The sequence below is a fragment of the Silurus meridionalis genome, chromosome 9 (assembly GCF_014805685.1).
Source record: "Silurus meridionalis isolate SWU-2019-XX chromosome 9, ASM1480568v1, whole genome shotgun sequence".
In the NCBI taxonomy this organism is placed as follows: Eukaryota; Metazoa; Chordata; class Actinopteri; order Siluriformes; family Siluridae; genus Silurus; species Silurus meridionalis.
The window spans coordinates 14,962,555-14,983,270 of NC_060892.1; the positions used below are offsets into that span (position 1 = coordinate 14,962,555).

The 20,716-nt window shown below is 38.0% G+C and overlaps 1 protein-coding gene and 1 non-coding gene across 3 annotated transcripts in view; both read left to right on the forward strand.

The window, feature by feature from the left end:
* The window catches only part of sbf2 (SET binding factor 2), a 118,117-nt gene that overhangs the window by 15,236 nt on the left and 82,165 nt on the right, over nucleotides 1-20,716 (forward strand). For both annotated transcript variants that reach the window (XM_046857382.1, XM_046857383.1), the window contains exon 2: nucleotides 5,341-5,426. In XM_046857382.1, the coding sequence (XP_046713338.1) occupies nucleotides 5,341-5,426 (86 nt within the window). The remainder of the gene's footprint in view (nucleotides 1-5,340; nucleotides 5,427-20,716) is intronic.
* On the forward strand, nucleotides 1,148-1,219 carry trnae-uuc. The gene has a single exon. It is a non-coding gene; the product is annotated as a tRNA-Glu (tRNA).

The window sequence follows — 20,716 nt, forward strand, 5'->3', positions numbered from 1 at the left end:
TGCCCTTCGCCATCACAAACATTCTCCTTTGCATGTATATCATTTTTAATAAAGCGTGTTGACATTTAAACAGCCACTGTAAATACTCCTTGATTTGTACAGAGAGCAAACGAGTGAAAAATGGATCTGATGTGGGAGAATATTTCTAAAGGCCAAATGCTGGACAGATAAGGACGAGATCTAGGATCAGATGCCCTTAAGCCGCCTTCCACATCCCACCTGTCTGTCGTACAATAACTTTCAAATGACGTAAAATTTGATCAAATTTATATTTCAGTACATGTTCGGCTCTGATTTATAGTGACAAACAGGCCAGCGAGAGCCAAAGGATTAAGTATTTAATTTTATTGTTTTTTTGGTAGAAAAAATGTGAATACGTCATATTCTTCTCTGACCTCTTGCTTGCATTCCCAAGCAAACATGTGCAGGGCTAATTTTATAAAGCAGAAAATGATCCCTGACTTCCCCCAGTTTTGTGTAAAGTCCCTAGTAGAGCTTCACCAGCTTCTCGAAAATACAGAATAAGCTTCTCATCGTGATTGCAGCGGGATTCCTGTAAACCTGCCCCTTGTTGGACAATTCCAACCTGGAATTTTTATAGATACTGCCTCTGTGTTATCTCCGTGTTACAAAGATCCTCCATGTGTTGTGATATTTTACATCTGGAATGCTACTATGTAGATTCTACCTTAAGCCAGAAGTGAGCCTCATCTGAATTTCCAACATATGGTTATGTTTAAAACAGGCAACAGTTGTGTTGTCGTCATTCGCACTTTGGCCAAAAGCTAAGGCTTGAAAATAAATCGCTCCACATCTTCAGTGTCCTTCAGAGGTCAAATGTCAGAGGAGTTGCTGACAGATTGTCCGAATTGTATACCGCTACAGAGTAAACCTCCAGGCCTTCAGAACTGACTGAATCAGACTTGTGTGTGTATATAACCATTATGGCCTAAATTCTTCTATTAAGACTCCAAAATTTCTTTCCTTTGACTGTCTACGATAATCACATTGTCCACACACCAAGCAAATCTGATTTTCCTAAATCCTATTAGGGTGACTTCATACTCCGGTTACAGAAAAAGCTACTGTTTTTTTATAATGATGTAAAAACCCACAAATTTGTATCGTTATCTATCTTTTTCTTGGTTCCCTGGTGGTCTAGTGGTTAGGATGCGGTGCTTTCACCGCTGCGGCCCGGGTTCGATCCCCCGTCAGGGAACCAACCCCAGCTACTCTTAGTGCCGGTCCCAAGCCCGGATAAATGGGGAGGGTTGCGTTAGGAATAGCATCCAGCGTAAAAACGTGCCAAATCAAACATGCGGATGATCCGCTGTGGCGACCCCTAATGGGTGAAGCCGAAAGAAAGTTTATCTATCTTTTTCTTAAAACACATTAGTGTAAATTTGTTCATTCAGTCTGTATTACACAACAATCCAAAGTACAACGTCTGTTCATACTTGCGTGCATACGTCGATCATCCATAATGTGCAGAGCATGTTTCTGACAGGACTACAAAACTTCATATAATTGTAAAACACTGAGAGAGCTGTAAAAGCATGAAATGACGAATAAATGGTTATATTCTTGTGTAACAGTTCACATTTTTGTGTCTAGCTTGATATTTAAGGTCTGTTGTTTTTATCTTTGTTGCCAAAGTTGGAATTTTGGCATTGAAACATTTTTTGCTCACAGTTCACCCTCCATGTTTGTATTTTTTCAAATCTGACCTGATTGGTCAGAAGATAAAGCAGTGCCTGAGAACTGTTTACTCGAGTGTTCATTTTCTTTATTTTAGTGGCAATACTAGTAAATACATCTTTTTTTTCTGTGGTTATATCTTCTCATTTTTTCCAGGATTGTTTATGATGATGTAGACATGAATACAAAGATTGTGATTCACTTTGGGCAAAATACAATTGGGTTTCTTTTGCTATTTACTGCTTCACTTTTCAAGCTTGTGTTTTAAATGATTCATTTTTGATGTCAGGGAATTTCAGAAGAAAAAAAAACAGAATCAACAATAACTGGATTTTAGTTAATGTACTATGTTTAGTTAATGTACTAAGGTTTGTGTAGACCTGAGCTTTATATTTGTATGTGCTTTTTGAACATCAAATTTCACATTTAGTACCTCATTTACTGTTATAATATCCTCCACTGTTCTGGGAAGATTTTTGAGATGTTGAGTTGTTGAGATTTGTGCTCCTTTACCCACAATGGTATTAGTAAACTACAGGTACAGTGCCTTGCGAAAGTATTCGGCCCCCTTGAACTTTGCGACCTTTTGCCACATTTCAGGCTTCAAACATAAAGATATAAAACTGTAATTTTTTGTGAAGAATCAACAAGTGGGACACAATCATGAAGTGGAACGAAATTTATTGGATATTTCAAACTTTTTTAACAAATAAAAAACTGAAAAATTGGGCGTGCAAAATTATTCAGCCCCCTTAAGTTAATACTTTGTAGCGCCACCTTTTGCTGCGATTACAGCTGTAAGTCGCTTGGGGTATGTCTCTATCAGTTTTGCACATCGAGAGACTGAAATTTTTGCCCATTCCTCCTTGCAAAACAGTTTGAGCTCAGTGAGGTTGGATGGTGAGCATTTGTGAACAGCAGTTTTCAGTTCTTTCCACAGATTCTCGATTGGATTCAGGTCTGGACTTTGACTTGGCCATTCTAACACCTGGATATGTTTATTTGTGAACCATTCCATTGTAGATTTTGCTTTATGTTTTGGATCATTGTCGTGTTGGAAGACAAATCTCCGTCCCAGTCTCAGGTCTTATGCAGACATCATCAGGTTTTCTTCCAGAATGGTCCTGTATTTGGCTCCATCCATCTTCCCATCAATTTTAACCATCTTCCCTGTCCCTGCTGAAGAAAAGCAGGCCCAAACCATGATGCTGCCCCCACCATGTTTGACAGTGGGGATGGTGTGTTCAGGGTGATGAGCTGTGTTGCTTTTAAGCCAAACATAACGTTTTGCATTGTTGCCAAAAAGTTCGATTTAATCTGACCAGAGCACCTTCTTCCATATGTTTGGTGTGTCTCCCAGGTGGCTTGTGGCAAACTTTAAAAGACACTTTTTATGGATATCTTTAAGAAATGGCTTTCTTCTTGCCACTCTTCCATAAAGGCCAGATTTGTGCAGTATACGACTGATTGTTGTCCTATGGACAGAGTCTCCCACCTCAGCTGTAGATCTCTGCAGTTCATCCAGAGTGATCATGGGCCTATTGGCTGCATCTCTGATCAGTCTTCTCCTTGTATGAGCTGAAAGTTTAGAGGGACGGCCAAGTCTTGGTAGATTTGCAGTGGTCTGATACTCCTTCCATTTCAATATTATCGCTTGCAGTGCTCCTTGGGATGTTTAAAGCTTGGGAAATCTTTTTGTATCCAAACCCGGCTTTAAACTTCTCCACAACAGTATATCGGACCTGCCTGGTGTGTTCCTTGTTCTTCATGATGCTCTCTGCTCTTTAAACGGACCTCTGTGACTATCACAGTGCAGGTGCATTTATACGGAGACTTGATTACACACAGGTGGATTCTATTTATCATCATTAGTCATTTAGGTCAACAATGGATCATTCAGAGATCCTCACTGAACTTCTGGAGAGAGTTTGCTGCACTGAAAGTTTGAAATATCCAATAAATTTCGTTCCACTTCATGATTGTGTCCCACTTGTTGTTGATTCTTCACAAATAATTACAGTTTCATATTTTTATGTTTGAAGCCTGAAATGTGGCAAAAGGTCGCAAAGTTCAAGGGGGCCGAATACTTTCGCAAGGCACTGTACTGAGGTAGGGTGAGGATGCCTGGGGTGCAGTCAGTGTTCCAATTCATCCCGCAATGAAATCTCTAATGCTGTTAATAGAATAAACTATGTAGTAGCAAAAAAAATAATTAAATCATTTCTCTACAAAAGTTCGATAGATGTAAACGACAAATTCAACCAAATCTCTTCAGATGTAAACAAAGAATTGAAATAGCTTATTTACTTTTATGCATAATTCAGTCTCTAAATGTAAACATTTCTATTTCTACAACATTTCCAACCCTTTTCCATTTCTTAAATAATAGAATCAAATAAAAGAAACAAATTTGCTTCAATCAATTATTGCTACATGTCTCTGTAACACTCCATAACAACATGTTTTGTTGTTTTTTCTCTTTGGGCCTCAGTAGTGGATCAGTACTTTTCGAATGTTTTTAGCCACCTCTGCTTTTTTTTCTTTTTCTTTGATGAATTAAAGGCTACAAATTTGCTTTGTGGTCTTATTTGGGTGCTCTCTCATGGCCCTGTCTGCTCTTCTAATTTTAGTCAAAGGATTTAACTTCTTCGGGTTATTTTGAACGTTAAAAAGTTTTAAGAAAGCGAAGCGTGTTCATAGGGTTATAATTTTGTAGAGCAATGTGGTGATTGTCGATGTCTGTAGCCTGAATCTTTAGACGTAAACTTGTGAGCAAGGAAACAGTCAGACTCCGAGTGGACAAGGGCAACTAGAAAATTCAGTTTAGCCTCATATGAACTTTTCTACGGTTGCGATTTCAGACGAAATAGCTATTTGAATGTTTCATTCAGGTAGTATTGGGACACGATGTATGATGGCACATTGTGTTACGGCACATTCGTGTAAATGGAGAAATTTTTAATCATCTAATTTTGTACAAACTTGTAATTTATACTGACTGATTCTGGCACGGTGTTATTTCCTCCACATGAGTCATCTCCTGATAATCCATAATCCAGCCTCCCTCTGCATTCACATAGAGATTTATTACAATTCCTTACGCAAAGCAGAAAATTCCATCTATCAGTTTTCCAATCGCAGGTCGAAACGACCTATTTGATATTTCTTTTTATTCAAAGTCAAAAGATAAACAATACTGCAAATTTCCAACTGGAATTGTGTCTGTGTGTCAGTTTCTATAATGAACATGAACATTGCTTCATGTGGTTCAGGTTGTTCTGTTGTGACATTGTTAGAAATACACAACCTTTATTTTTTTTATACTATTTAATTGTGTACTTCTTATTTTGTGGTGAAGGAGCACATAAGGTTGTAATGTTCAGGTGCCCACAAACCTTTGGCAATATAAAGTATTTTTGTTTTTTTAATTACTTTTAGAGTAATTGGTCTGAATAATTAGACTGGTCAATGCAAAAGTCCAACAAAGTTAATTTTATTACTTACTAATTCATAGTCCTCAGCTGCTTTTGTTAATACCAAGCAAGCAGGATATTTGCAGGCTGTAACAGTCCTCTCAGTTAAAGGTAACATTTATTGTTATTGCTTACGTGTTTCAGTGTTTTTCTTTAATTGTGTCGCCAGGTTCAGGAGAAGGATGCGGCAAAATCATCCAACGCTTTCCAAAAAAGGACCGGGAAGGCACAGCATTCCCTCAGGGTGTGGAGATGGTGAGTGCAGCATGTATCTCCCCACAACTGCCAGTTCATTCACTTTTGCTGAGTGAGAGTGAGAGTGAGAGTGAGAGAGAGAGTGAGAGTGAGTGAGTGATAGATTGAGAGATAGATTGAGAGATAGATTGAGAGATAGATGGACAGATTGAGAGAGATAGATTAAAAGAGAGAGATTGATAGATTGATTGATTTAATAAATGACCTGAAAAGAAAAACTTTTTTTCTCATGATCACAGCAGGGACTTGATTTCTGTTACCATCTGTATATTTCCTCTGTCTTCAAAATAGAAGCATTTCTACACCCCCCTCCTCTTGATTTCCTCTATTTGATGGAATGATTTCATGCGTGCGTCCCAAGGATGTTTGTGCATGCTATCGTCTTGCCTCTGCAGGGGGTCTGTGTCTTCTAAGGGCAGCAACAGGGAGATCCTTTACCCCCCCGCCTCCTCGTTTGCGCTCAGTACTCCTCGTTTGCGGTCAGGTCGGAGGTCCGGGATCTGAACTCTATACTGAACACCAATTATCCCAAAAGCACAAATCATCCCACTCCAGCACCAAATATTTGCTTATCTGAGCGTGAGATGAACAAGCTGTAAATCTCGAGAACAGCATTTGCAGTAAACGAGCCTGGTCCCTCAGGGATTATAAGATCACACAGTTTGTCACTGGAAGCCTCTCTCTCTCTCTCTCTGTCTCTCTCTCTGTCTCTCTGTCTCTGGGTTTGTTTATCTGTTTACTGAGGCATGCTGGAGGTGAACAGGAAATGCCTTTGGACCAGAAAAGACAGACAGCCATGTCTCCACTTCCTTTATTTGTCTGCCAAAGAGCTTCTCTGTGTAGGAGTTTGTTCTGACCCTCTCCAAGTTGGCACAAATTACATATCATTAAGTCAAGAAATTGTTATTTCAATAATTAAATGAATTAATAATAAATTCATAAATATATAATTATCTATCAAATGATCTTGTCATGAATTTGATGCATCCAAGCTTTATTATTAGTTTGGGCAGATTCAAATTCTTCCTTTTAGTGTACCTTTGAACTTGGCTTTTCATGGTAGGTCCCCCCCCAGATTAACCTGAAGAGCTTGGAAAAAGAGAAGACTAAGAAGAATGACCGTTTATAGCTCCTATAACGAAAGTGATGGGGGAACAGGAACGAACTTGTGTAGCAGATGTTGCTTAACCTATGGATAGGGAGATGTGCTGTTTTACAATAATAAACGTGTCAAAGTAATCTCAAATCATGGTTGCATTTATAGAAAAGGAAATTTTTTTTTTTATATATAATGGGTGCAATTTAAAAAATATAAAAAAATTACAGGTGTGCTGGACATAAATAGTTCATTCTGGTTAGTTAATTTACAGATAATGTGCTAAATCATGCCATGTGGTTACTTAGTACACGTACATACACGTAAGAAATAATGGACTTCATGCATGTACTAAAAATAATGTTACCAGCAGGTTAAAAATAAAATTGGTTAAAAAAAAATAAAAAAAGAGGGAAGTAAGAAATGATCTACCATCAACGATTTGTATGCAGAAGCCGAGTTTTTGTCTGATCAGCAAAACTGGGAAAAAAGTTCCAAGTTGAACAAAACCAGACAACAAACAGGCTGCGCCAGAAAGACCTGGGCAGCATAATTGAATAAAAATAAATAAATAAAAAAAAGGACAAAAAACAGCAGCAAAACTACAAATAGAGCATGTAGTATTCAAAACACGTTTAGAGCGGGGAAGAAAAAAAAACATATCTGCCTCAAGAATAACGCTGTTTCACAAGTTGCAAGTTTTTAGATGCTACGAAGTTGCCTGTAGGTATTCCTATTACTGGTTGTCATAGTAACGTTTACTCGAACATCTTTAGTTCAGGGAAAGTGATAAAGTTTCTGCATTAAGTTGCTCTATGTTTGCATACAGTTATGCATCTAGCATCTTCGCTCAACTTTATGTAGCTGGACATCTGCAGTGGTGTGAAAAAGTGTTTGCCCCCGTCCTGATTTCTTTTTTTTTTTGCATGTTTGTCACACTTTAATGTTTCGGATGATCAAACTAATTTAAATAATAGTAAAAGATAACACAAGTGAATACAACATGCAGTTTTTAAATAAAGATTTTTATTTTTGAGGGAAAACATAATCCAAAACTACATGTCCCTGTGTGAAAAAGTGTTTGCCCCCTAAACCTAATAACTGGTTGGAACACCCTTAGCGGCAACAACTGCAATTAAGCATTTGCGATACCTTGCGATGAGTCTGTTACAGCGCTGTGGAGGAATTTTGGTCACTCATCTATGCAGAAATGTTGTAATTCAGCCACATTGGGGGGTTTTCGAGCATGAACCGCCTTTTTAAGGTCAAGCCACAGCATCTCAATAGAATTCAGGTCTGGACTTTGACTAGGCCACTCCAAAGTCTTCATTTGGTTTTTCTTCAGCCTTTCAGAGGTGGACTTGCTGGTGTGTTTTGGATCATTGTCCTGCTGCAGAACCCAAGTTTCCTTCAGCTTGAGTTCACGAACACATGGCCAGATATTCTCCTTCAGGATTCTTTGGTAAACAGCTGAATTCATGGTTCCATTTATCATAGCAAGTCTTCCAGGCCCTGAAGCAGCAAAACAGCCCCAGACCATCACATTACCACCACCATATTTTACTGTTGGTATGTTGTTGCTTTTCTGCACTGTTACATTTATGCCAGACGAAATGGAACACACACTTTCCAAAAAGTTCAACTTTGGTCTCGTCAGTCCACAGAGTATTTTCCCAAAAGTCTTGGAGATCATCAAGAAGATTTCTGGCAAAACTGAGATGAGCCTTTGTTTTTTGCTCAGCAGTGGTTTTTGTCTTGGAACTCTGCCATGCAGACCATTTTTGCCCAGTCTCTTTCTTATGGTGGAGTCATGAACACTGACCTTAACTAAGGCAAGTGAGGCCTGCAGTTCTTTGGATGTTGTTGTGGGGTCTTTTGTTACCTCTTGGATGAGTCATCGCTGTGCTCTTTTTGGGTAATTTTGGTCGGCCGGCCACTACCAGGAAGGTTCTCCACTGTTCCATGTTTTGGCCATTTGTGAATAATGACTCTTACTGTGGTTCACTGGAGTCCCAAAGCTTCAAAAATTGGCTTTATATAAATGGCCTTTTTCAGACTGATAGATCTCAATTACTTTATTTCTCATTTGTTTCTGAATTTCTTTGGATTTTATTATTTTTATTTATTACATTATGTCTATCTTTTGAGGGTCTTTTGGTCTACTTCATTTTGTCAGGCAGGTCCTATTTAAGAGATTTCTTGATTGTGAACAGGTGTGGCAGTAATCAGGCCTGGGTGTGGCTAGAGAAATTGAACTCAGGTGTGAAAACCACAGTTTTAACAGGGGGGCAAACACGTTTTCACACAGGGCCATGTAGTAATGTAATATTCAAGTAATATTGAAATTAGTTTGATGATCTGAAACATTAAAGTGTGACAAACATGTAAAAAAAAAAGAAATCAGGAAGGGGCAAACACTTTTTCCACACCACCGTATTTTTCAACAAATTAGCCAACTCCATTGAAAAAAGTGTGGCCTCTGGTCACTTTGTTGCTGTATGAGTCACTGTATGTGCGAATAAAAAAAAAAAAACACGTTTCAATTTTGCATAAGTAAATCCACAATAAGACTGCAACATCTGGTGACCGTACTTTCTTAGTTACAGATGAATTTAATTTTAATTGGATCTGATGATCCAGTTTGTGTAGCAAAAGCCACGAGAAGAATTCCAACAAAACATGCACTGAGGGTACAACGGTTGTTGCTGAGCTTGTGTTTATTTATTGATGTCTCTCAGTTTAAAAGTAAAAAGACTGTTACTTTTAGCGATCCAATCTTTTAATAGAATTATATTAATGTGTCAAACGCTAATTGATCTCTATTAAAAGTAAAACCTTTTTAACTACAAAAAAAAAAAAACTACTTACAACTACTTAAAATAGCTGTCAAATAAAGCCTCGGTCGTTGAGTCAGGAGTTTCTTCCATCATTTTTTTATTCTCTCGCTGAACTGTATGTTCATGCTTGGTACAGTAAATACCAACAAGCAGCAATCAACACAATAAAAAAAAAAAAAAAACGGAGCACACGCTCTACCCTGATTGGTGGGTTGCTCTGTGATTGACCAGTTGAGTTTTTAGCCACTTAACAACTGATTTTGCAAAATGTAGTTGAGTAAAAAGTGAGATATTTGACTTTGAAATGTAATTAAAGTTAAAGTAAAATGTAAGTTAAAGTAACCCAAATGCAAATACTTCAGTAAAGTACAAATATGTGAAAAAGCTGCTTAAGTACAGTAACGATTCACATTCACTTTGTTACTGTTCATCACTGATTACATCAGGTATGTTTAATAGGATTAAACCATCTGAAAGCTTAGGGTCCAGTTCATGCAAACCATATTTTTAAGTTTTAAGTTTTGAGTTTACTTTGTGCACAGGGGCATTGGTTTGGGTTTTCTAGTTCAAGTGTAGGGACAATTTAATGCTCTCACATCAACAGGCCTCTTTTACAATGTGTTTGCCTTCAACATTGTGATAACAGTTCAGGGGAAGAACCACATACGACTGGAAAAGTCGTCTGTCCCAATACTTTTGTTCATTTAATGTGTCATACGACATGATAAAGCTACAGTAAACCGATTTTTTACTAAGCAGTACATAGGAACTAATGGTAGATGGGAAATAAAGTTGTGAGAAATCAGATTGTTGCACATCATGTGGCATAAGATTGATCCGAATTATTTGAGCGAATTTTGGATTTATTGTTTTATTGATTTGCATAAAGGTAAATGGTGTCTCGCAGCACGTTCACATACAAAAACAGGATTTGTTTATTGATTGGGACTTCAAAGTACTCCTGAAAACCGCTATCGATCAGGGTATCCGCAAAATGGCACGCATGGAAAATAATCGGTCTTGTGCAGATTCATTGCTTGCTAGCGTGAATGCAGGATTATGCAGCTTGTCTATTTCTTTAGGACCATGGTGCAACACGGCAGAATTTCCCGTCAGCACTTTTCAAATAAAATTCCGTAATTGACAGGAAAGTCTCCTGTTATGCAACACCTGAGCAGATACTCAAAATCAGTTCTGGGAATTTATTTATTTTTTTGTCATAAAGCAACAAAATATGAGAGAAACTTTGCCTTTATGAATGAGTTATTCGAGGACATGCCCATGCATCAGGTCACCATGTTTCCACTTCTTCTTTTTGATGTTTTTGCAGTATATTACATATCATCGTTTCTTCTAACTCACATAACACGTTATTTTTTCCCTCTTTTCCGGACATATTTAATTCCCTTTTATCCGAAATCAGACCTGGTTTTAACTTTGACAGACATTCTTCGCAAACTTGAAGAAGTCATGTACGTGTATCAGACATGAGGCTTAATTGTTCACAGGCTGCTTTCTGGAGGCTCAACAGATTCCTAAATTAATTTGTCATAATCTCTTAATGGCTGTTTTTAATTTTATTTATATATTTTTTTCTTTTTCAGATTTAGCTTTTTTTCTTTTTAATCTTTTTCCGGTCAATCTATTTTTAGAACATGTTCTTGGTTAAGCTTTGAGTATTCATCTATCTCTGTTGCAAAATCCTATTTAGGAGAATAAGTGAGATCATGATTTCACACTTTCAAAATCCCCCGTGTCTCACCGTGCATGTCAGGACGAACAGGCATCAGCTGGGCCGTTCCCCATTACACATTTATGTGCTGTCAAGCACGCCACATCTGGTAGAAGTGGAGCAAATCGCTGAACAGGTGGTGGAACCACTGTGGAGCCAATATGTTGAGAAATTTGGGTCAAGTCTGAATCAGGGGGGTTTTTATATATATTTTTCTATTGCATACCAAATTAATTATCCAGCCACATTTTTATTTATAAAAAAAAAAATTCCGTCCTTTTTAGGAAAGCACATACAAGTCCAAACAAGATTGTTAGCCAAAGATGAACTGTTTTTTATTTCATGGGCTCAAAACATTTTGTTTCTACACTCATAAAGAATTGCATAATAATTCAAGCACAAAAAAAACACATTTAATGAAATAAAGGTCAATTGATTTTTTTGTTTATTCATGAATTTAGTAATTTGGATGAAAATGTATCAAATGGCTAAGTTTTAATGTTCAGGGTTAAATAATTTGTTTTTAAATAAGAGTAAGTAGAAATTCTAAGTAAATAAAATAATAAAGTAAGAACTCACAAAATTTGCTTTAATTCAATGCCAAATATTTTAATTTGAAATCCATATGATTCTGTTGAACAGTGTTGCTGGACACATGAAAGAAACATCTACAAGTAGTTTATGGGCTTTAATTGAGTTTTTGATACATCATTCGTATCATAATATGGTAATATAATTTATAGTAGTGTTGTTTAAATCATATATATATATATATATGCACAGCACTTATAAATATTAGTTTATAATACAGTAATACCTTGGTACTCGTCGGCTGCAGAACACAGACTCTCGCGAGCGCTTCAGTCTCGCATTAAAACAGATGCACGAAGAGTCTCAGTGCCATAGCATTCTCTTCTGTGCTTTCTGTGGATTCTAAGTCTAAATCATGGGTCCTAAAGCGGTTAAAAAATGCTACCACCAATAAATAAAAAAGTGCTACCACCAAAAACCAATTTGTTTGTTATACACAATTAAGTACAAAATGTAACTGGGAGAAAATTGAATCCTACACATTTGTAATAGTTTCTGTAGTAACGCATCATTTCACAGTGACTTTTCAGTAATAATTCTAATAAAATAAAAAGTGTCTTGTAATCACATTGTTTTTTACGATTGATGGAAGGAGTCTCCACTGCCAGAGCTGTGTAACATTCACAGAGCTGTTCAGAGATTATTTAAACATAACTGCACTACAATCACATTATTCCTGAACTTCATCTCAGACGCTTAGCTTTCTATTTCCCGTTGACTTTCAATGTAATTGCAAAGACCACCTGATATCCAGGTATTTATAAACCTCTTGAGTGCAAAGCTCTGAATTGCTTTAGGAGGTTCAAGGTCAACACAGTGAACTCGAGAGCGTGATATCAGGACGGTTGGCACATTTAACATCCACACTAAAAATATGAGCTGTGATTATTCCTCAATTTCGCAGAGTCAGTTTCCTTTTCGCCTTTTTCGAACTCGAATAGCCGACTTCCGAGCATGGCAGCGAAGCGTCTTTCTTTGAAATGTTGTAGCTTCCTTTCGATTTCAGCTGTGAACGTCCTTGTTTGCGAAACATAAACACTGGATTAAATAAAGGAAATGAAACCATGTGGTGTTTATCAGGATGACTTCACTATAAAAGTATCTGCTTTGCTGTTGACCCAAAGCACATACATGTGTAGTTTCTACCATTTTATTCGAATTATATGATGAGATAGCGTTCTCTGGGGCTTCTTTTTTTTTTTTTTGCGAACAAAGTAAAAACTGGCCACACCCACTTTTATTTTATCCCTGAGTCAGCATTCCTGCAGCCTGCATCAACCCAAAGCCAGAGAGATACATGAATCAGCAATAGCTCTGCATTCTTAAAATTTTACTCACCAGTTTAGTGTAGAAAAGTGTGTGTGTGTGTGTGTGTGTGTGTGTGTGTGTGTGTGTGTGTGTGTATGAATGACATGCATGACAGCAACCTACACCAACATGTAGAGCGTTTCTGCAGTAAATATAAGCCTGAAGCATTGGTTGTTCAGACAAACATCTCCCTCCACATTCTCCAGATGTTGTTGATCCTTCCAGTCGTGCCTCTCAGGCTTATCCCACACTCCGAAGCCATAGTCAGATCTAGCAATTTAGCCATTGCTTAATTTTTATATGCCTTTTGCGTGTCAGGAATCTCTCCAGATTTCTGTTTGAACAAGAAGTTAGGGGTCAGTTTTATGTTTACGATTTAAGAGGCTGCAAACATTCCACCATTGTTAATCACATCTGTGTGTTAATTTACCTTTCGCACATTGTACAGTATAACAGGTTATACAGTAGGTTTACTGATAGGTGCTATTTCGTGTTTTGTGTATCAGTCCCACACTGTTTTGTGTTGTCCGTTTGCACACGATGCACATTATGTGGCGAGGACTCTTACTTTAGTTCCTTTGCTCTGTGCCCTGTTATTTAGCTCTATGTTGTGTGGTGGCGCTCTATGTTGTTTTATGTATCACCAGGGTTCTTGAGGAACATTTCACTGTGTACTGCGTCAGCTCTATATGGTTGAAATGACAATAAAAGCTGCGTGACTTAACTTGACCTTTTAAGCTCAAGTGTTTGCAAAGCGAAATTGTTTGCCGGGGGTCCAAAGGATCCAGCACTTTGATTATGTGGCAGATTTACATGAAGTCTCGCTTTGTAGTTGTTTTGTTTTTAATAGATACTCTGTAAGTGTTAAAACGTTCGATGCAAATGATTTCTTTTATTTATTGATTATTTTAAAGTATGGTACCCTATATTGTTTGCAGACTTTGGTCGCACTCTGAAGATTTCGCCCGTTAATAGATTCAATGAAACGAATGGATCTTAGCACGAGAAGCATCTTGCGGCCACAGCTGCCACCCAGCACTCTAAATAACTACAGATGAGGAATGTTCCGAAATTTAAGCGAAAAAAAAAAAAGCTCACCAAGACCCCCACGAACATATTTGCAACACTTGCCTACAAAGGTGTTTTTAATCTTGAAGGAAGTGAATCAGCGCTGTTGTTTGCGTGCCGGTTTGAACCCGTGCGCCCTTTCGAGAGCTGTGTTCACCTTAACATGTCTGCAGGGATGACGGAGAGACACGTAGACGCTCGGTTCCTGAACTTTCATCAATCATCAGATGTGCAGTTTGATTATAAAGGGCAGACAACTATTAAAGTCAATATAAGAGGTTATTCGGCATCGTGTAAAACAACGTTGCCCTGGTCTCAGGTGTTGGTGCAAGATTAATGCTTTTTATTAGAGGACAGTTTGCTTTTATTGCACTTTCATTTTCATTTTTAAGGGACATCTAAAGGTTTTATGCACATGGGGCATGCAAACATACACGGATATGTTTTGTTATAATAGGATTAGGACAACGTTGTATAGAAAATCCATATAAGCTATAATTAATCATTTAAATATACGATATAATATATGCAATTTTTGATTCGTTACTGAATGACACGCCACACAGTTTAACTCTTTATAGGTAGATTCCTATTCTAACCAACATTCTAACAGCAGGAAATGCTCTTCAGTTTCTTTCTTCTTTCTATCTTACTGTACTTACTTTCTCTAAAACTTTCTTTCGGCTTCTACCGTTAGGGGTCGCCACAGCGGATCCTCCTCAGTTTGATTTGGCACATGTTTTTACGCTGGATGCCCTTCCTAACGCAACTCTCCACATTTATCCGGGCTTGGGACCGGCACTAAGAGTGACTGGGGTTGGTTCCCTGACCGGGGATCAAACCCGAGCCGCAGCGGTGAGAGCGCCGCATCCTAACCACTAGACCACCAGGGAACACTGTACTTACTTTCTCTACCTTTGGGGGGAAGAAAAAAAAAAAAAAATATATATATATATATATATATATATATATATATATATATATATATATATATATATATATATATATATATATATATATAACAAATACAATAGATTTTGTTGTATCAAGAATCAAAGAGTGGGATAATTATGGAACAGTAAAAACAATTTGCAACAGAAAAGCTTTAATAAAGTTTTAAAATAAATGTGTTTATTATAAGTGTTAGGTTACTCAGAGCTTCTGCCGTATAAATTCTTCTGTGCAGTCAATATAAACCCCTGGTTTGCTCCCGGTTAAGGCATTGGCCTTCAAAGGTCGTGAGTTTAAATCCCAGCCACACCAAGCTGCCACGCCTGGGCCCCAAAACAAGGCCCTTAACCTCAGAGCTGCCCAGTTCTATGAATGAGATAAACGTAAGTCGCTCCGGTAAATGTGTCCTCCAAATGCCATCTAAATGGAAATGTTATTCAGAAGGAATCAGCATCATCTAATCAATCAGAATGAAGAATTCCAGCAGACATTGAAGAGCTTCAGCAGATAAATTCTTTAGTCTTGATTCGGCTACAAACTTCCCCGATCTGTTCTGTAGAGTTTTCTGAAGAATCTTTTTATATACGTCCTAGATTTCCCAACATGAAGCTCTCTTGACTTGGGAAAAAAAGTGATTCAGCTGCCAAACACTACTCCAGAGCAGGATCTGCTCTGACACATGCTCTAAGTAGTTAAACCAGAGTTACTATTCAACTGGTTGTACATTTTTTTGCTATGAGAACTCACCTTAGTTTTTCACACATTGAACATAAAACGTTCTTGTGCCATTGCTGAAAATGCTAAAATATAGATTTTATTAGATTATAGAATTCATCATTTTAATTATTAGCAAATTCATTACACTTTGCTCTGTTAATTTTTTTATATCTTTTTTTCTTTTAAATGTTTTTCTTTTATACTTAAAAAAAATAATGTTTCTCTTTTTAATTTTTTTTTTGTTTAATTTTTGCTAGCAGTTTATTTGTTAGACTAATATTACAGATAGATATTGACCCTTGAGGGGAAATTATAAGCAAAAGTGTAGTAAAAAAAAAAACACAAGCCACGTGTAAAAGGTTTACTGTGCATCGTAACCGGCAAGACTGACAGGAATGCGTGTTGTATTTATGGACGCCCTACGCCGTGCGTCCCGCTTTGAACCTGAAACCTGCCCTGTACTAGTTAGCTCAGCCTGAGGATGTGCGTGTAGGTAAACGAGGCATTACAGAAGCATTTCTAAGAGCTTTAAAGCGTGTTTATTCTCCTTGATCATAGGGTCCTTCTTCGTTAATGCACACAAGTGTTTGAGAACAGGGTACACTTCTGTGTCCGTGTCCTTGCTGATTTGTTGGCATTTCTTTCTTTTTTTTTTCCGGCTTCAGCACACATCGCAGTGTTTGTGTTCCGTCTTCACGTAAAGTGGATTAATGCGTCCTCTTTCTTTTAAGCCTGAAAGAAAACATTTTCCTATCTCGTAAAGTCAAAGCGAAGGAAAACATTTTGGGAACGGCCACTGACATGCACCGATACTCTCGTCCTTCATAATGGTTTATTTTCCCGTTAAGAAAACAAACCCCGATTTTCTGCGAACGCCGTTAATCTTTTTCAACCACAGAAGAGCGCAACAAGACATTCTTTGAAGATTTAGTTCCGTTTTAATCTCCTTATACTTTGTTTTGAGATGAAACACAGTATTCCTTTTTAGGGCCCGACATCCCATAATGAAGGAATTTGACCTCTCAGCACGGGGCAGATTGTAAATGTTTGTGTCATCTTGCTTGTGTTCTGGCTTTGACTTTTTGAACCGCACTTTTCCCCTCCTGGATCCCGGTTGTAATGTGGAATGTGGCACGTACTTCCGGGAAAGACGCAAGAAGCTATTTGGAAAATGTGTTCATGGTTGTAGTTTGGTCTGTAAGCTCTCTGCTGTTTAATTGAACCGCTTCCCCGAGGACAGGCGCGTGCGCACACACACACACACACACACACTGCTTTTTATTTATTTTTGTAAGGCAGCACTACATATTATTTTGGTTTAATGGCCGCACCATCCAGGACTGTGTGTTTATGCGTCGAGTGATGACAGGGAAACTAACCAATAGGTTTAAAGCCTTTTTAACTGTCAGTGGAAATTATTTATAAAGCACAAGATACTGTGTTGTGTCTCAGTGAAGGCAAACAAAGCTCCAAACGTCGCTAGACACAATCGATCACATGCAATACACACCGCTTCAATACGCCACCCACAAACCCATACGTGACGGCAAAAATGACAACTAAGTCATGACCAAAAAGTAGACCATATACCGAGTGTCCTGTTATTTCCTGCTCAGGGACCAAACGGGAAATAGTGTGCACCCAGAGGCAGTTTCAGTGATTCAAAACAAGCCAAAGATTTCCTTTCAACACTCGCTTACGCACAATAACAAAAAAAAAAAAAAAGAGAGAGAGAAAGAGAGAGAGAGATTGTGTGTTTTGGTGTCTAGGAGACTCTTTTATATCTCAGTTGAGCACTGGACTGTTCACCTGCTCTAAAAACACCAGTACATCATTTCTGTACTTAAGTAAATAGAATTCCAGTAAAAGTTCTTCTTTTTTAATTTTCCACTTCCAAAGTACTCGCTTTTCAAATGTTTTTAAATATCAAAGTCCAAATGCAGTTCAATATTCCATTCTTCTGCACATCATACTTTTTGAAGGAGAGACAGATTACTTTTGATACAGACTCTAACCCATATATATATATATATATATATATATATATATATATATATATATATATATATATATATATATATATATAGCAGCGGCCCCCAACCTTTTTTGCGCCACGGACCGGTTTAATGTCAGACAATATTTTCACAGACTGGCCTTTAAGGTGTGGTGGATAAATACAACAACATAAAATGATACCACCACCATAAAAACTAAATTACTAAATATAATAATAAACGTGAATCCACTGTTTTGATTTTTGTTTATTTTGCTCGCCTGGTGGTTTGAATTTAGCGGTAATGTATTATGTGTTAGCGGCCGGAGCAGCCCCTTTAAGAAGGTAGCGGATGGAGGTAAGATGTGACCGAGGCATCTTGACATGCATCTAGTGTGATTCATAGACAGATGTGGCGGAGAGAATCCGGTAATTTTTCAAAATGAAACATCGTTCAGAATCAGATCATAAATAAAACAGAAATAATGTAAGTTATGTATTCTTTCTGTGCGGCCCGGTAATATGCAGTAGAACCAGACATGCAAAAAGTTTGACAAGACTGTAACTGTATTATTTTAAAAACCATTAGATTTTTTCCCTTCCTCCCTTATTGATTGATTGATTAATTAATGTATATCTGGCCATGTGTAATAAACTGTAATGTATTATCCTTAATGACACAAAACGTCTGCGAAGTCACAGAGCAGCGTAACACGCTCAGAAAAAAAACTTTGAAATTTGCTCTCTTCTGCATGCATGAGCTAACGGATGCTCACACGCACTTGCGTGTTGCGATGATTGACAGGAAATAGAGTGAGAGAGGGAATGTAAGAGAGGAAAAGATAGAGAGAAAGAGAACACAATCCCTCCCACCTAGAAAACACCAATTTGCTTATTGGGCTCAGTGGCATGGATAGCTGTGATATCATTGTGATATCAACAAGTTTCACCTGTGAGAAATGATGGCTCAGATGTAACAGTTCCATAAATCATAAAAAGCCTGTACTCTAGGAAAGGCACTGAGTGATATGACTAAATCATGTAACAGTGAAAGTTTTATTTGATTTTCCACCAGAGATTTTAGATAAGAAAATAAAAAATCCAGATTTTTGTCATTTTCACTCTCAAGTATCAGCACCTATTTTCTTGAGGCCTGTTCAGGTGCATATTGTTTGTCCCTGGTGTCTTTCTGCAGGAGAAAAACAGCTAATAGGTCAGCGAGCGGCGTGTTTAACTCGTCCATTGTTTCGAGAGTGCGGAGGTGAGCAGAATTTCCAGCCAGAATCAGGGTTCATGTTTTTCTTCCTGGTTGAGCACCAGAGAGTGACAGACCTCGCAGTTGCTGATGATGTCAGGTCGTAGCGAACCTGCAGCTTTGTTTTGTCAGGTGAAGAACAAAAAACGGACAGAAACAAGCTCACTGATTGGAGCAAAGCAGGGGCTGAGTTCGGCGCTCTATGACTCACAGGAAGCACCTGTCCCTGTTGCGTTATCGCTCCGTTTACAGGCAGGGGGCTGTTCGGTGACGCGGGGGTGTATTGTGCATCTCTTCGGCTCAGGACAAAGGTGTTTACACTCGCTTAGCCAAAACCTGTTGAACTTCTTATCATGAGGTTTTTTCAGCAGTTGTTGTTGCTGCTGCTGTTGTTGTTGTTGCTGTTTACTGATTAAGGTGTTTTTTTTTTTTTTGCAGTTTTGCAATTAGCTGTCATATACATATGTAGTCGTCCATATGTCTTGGCACGAGGAATATTCATCAGGACTTTCCACAGTTTGCCTAGGAGTCATGTTCGTGTTTTTTCCCACATTGCCAAGCTGGAAGAATTGAATATAGCTCGCATTCACACAACACACTAAAATTACAGGAACAATCCCCGTAGTCTTTATCTGCATTTCTTGCATGCATTGAGAGTCATCAGCAATCCAAATTATAGACCTCAGGGAGTCTTGTTATTGCGAACGCTCCAGTTTGTCTGTCTTTCTATTACTCACCCTAAGATCTGCGGTAAATTATAGACATTCTCCGTGACCCGCTAAAAATATCTGTCCCTAAATTAAACCATGTGTGCAGTATTGCATAACCATGTCGATAGCGATACTCAGATAGAATTGTATTTAGAACAATACTCAAGCAATTTATACACAACTTGGTTAAAAAGACCATAATGTTGTGGTAAACATTTCACCACAGCATCGAGCTATTTTTGTGTAGATTTTATACAGGAGCTGCAGTGTATTTTTTTTCTTTTTCTTTTTTTTCTCCCTCTTCCTTTAACTCTGACCCTGAAGATGCTCTAAGGAAGTGTCAGCCTATGAATAGAGCATTCATTTTGGCTCAGCTGAGCACTTCCTAGCTCAGATCTAATGCTGGCTCTGGCCCTAGCGGACAGAAATAGACCTTCCACATGTCTGGAGTTCAACATCCAACCAAATCTTACTTAGTTCAAGAGTGGTGTTGGCTGAAGACCTCGAGGATGGCTGGGGTCTCCTGTGTCACTTCTTTCCGTTTCTTTCATTTGTCATTGTTTTGTCTTCCTTGAATTTTTTTTGTTTTGTTTGATTTTCATTCCAGGAATGCAACTCAGGTTATTTTTAATGCTGTTTATTCCGTTTAAATATGTCAATTTGTTTGCATCATGCAACACTACGGAGCTTTAAAGATCACTCAGTGTGTTTTTTTTTTTTTTTTTTTTTTTTATTTAATACATTTTTTTTTTATTATGTTTCACTTCTTATGTACTAACGGTTTCTACACATTTTTTTTTTTCCAACCAGAGCACTACACAGACTGGATTTACATTTTCAGCGTGTTTACATGCTCCTCCATGATTTTGCTTCCTTTCACATTGAGCCATGTCGATGTTTTCCTTTTTCCCATCCTCCTATGAGAATCACAGACCAAATTACCTGCTATTTTTGGACCAACTCGGTCACAGTCTGATCATTTTAATCCCATCCGAATGGACACTGTGGTTTTGCAGGCAGATGCAGAGTCTT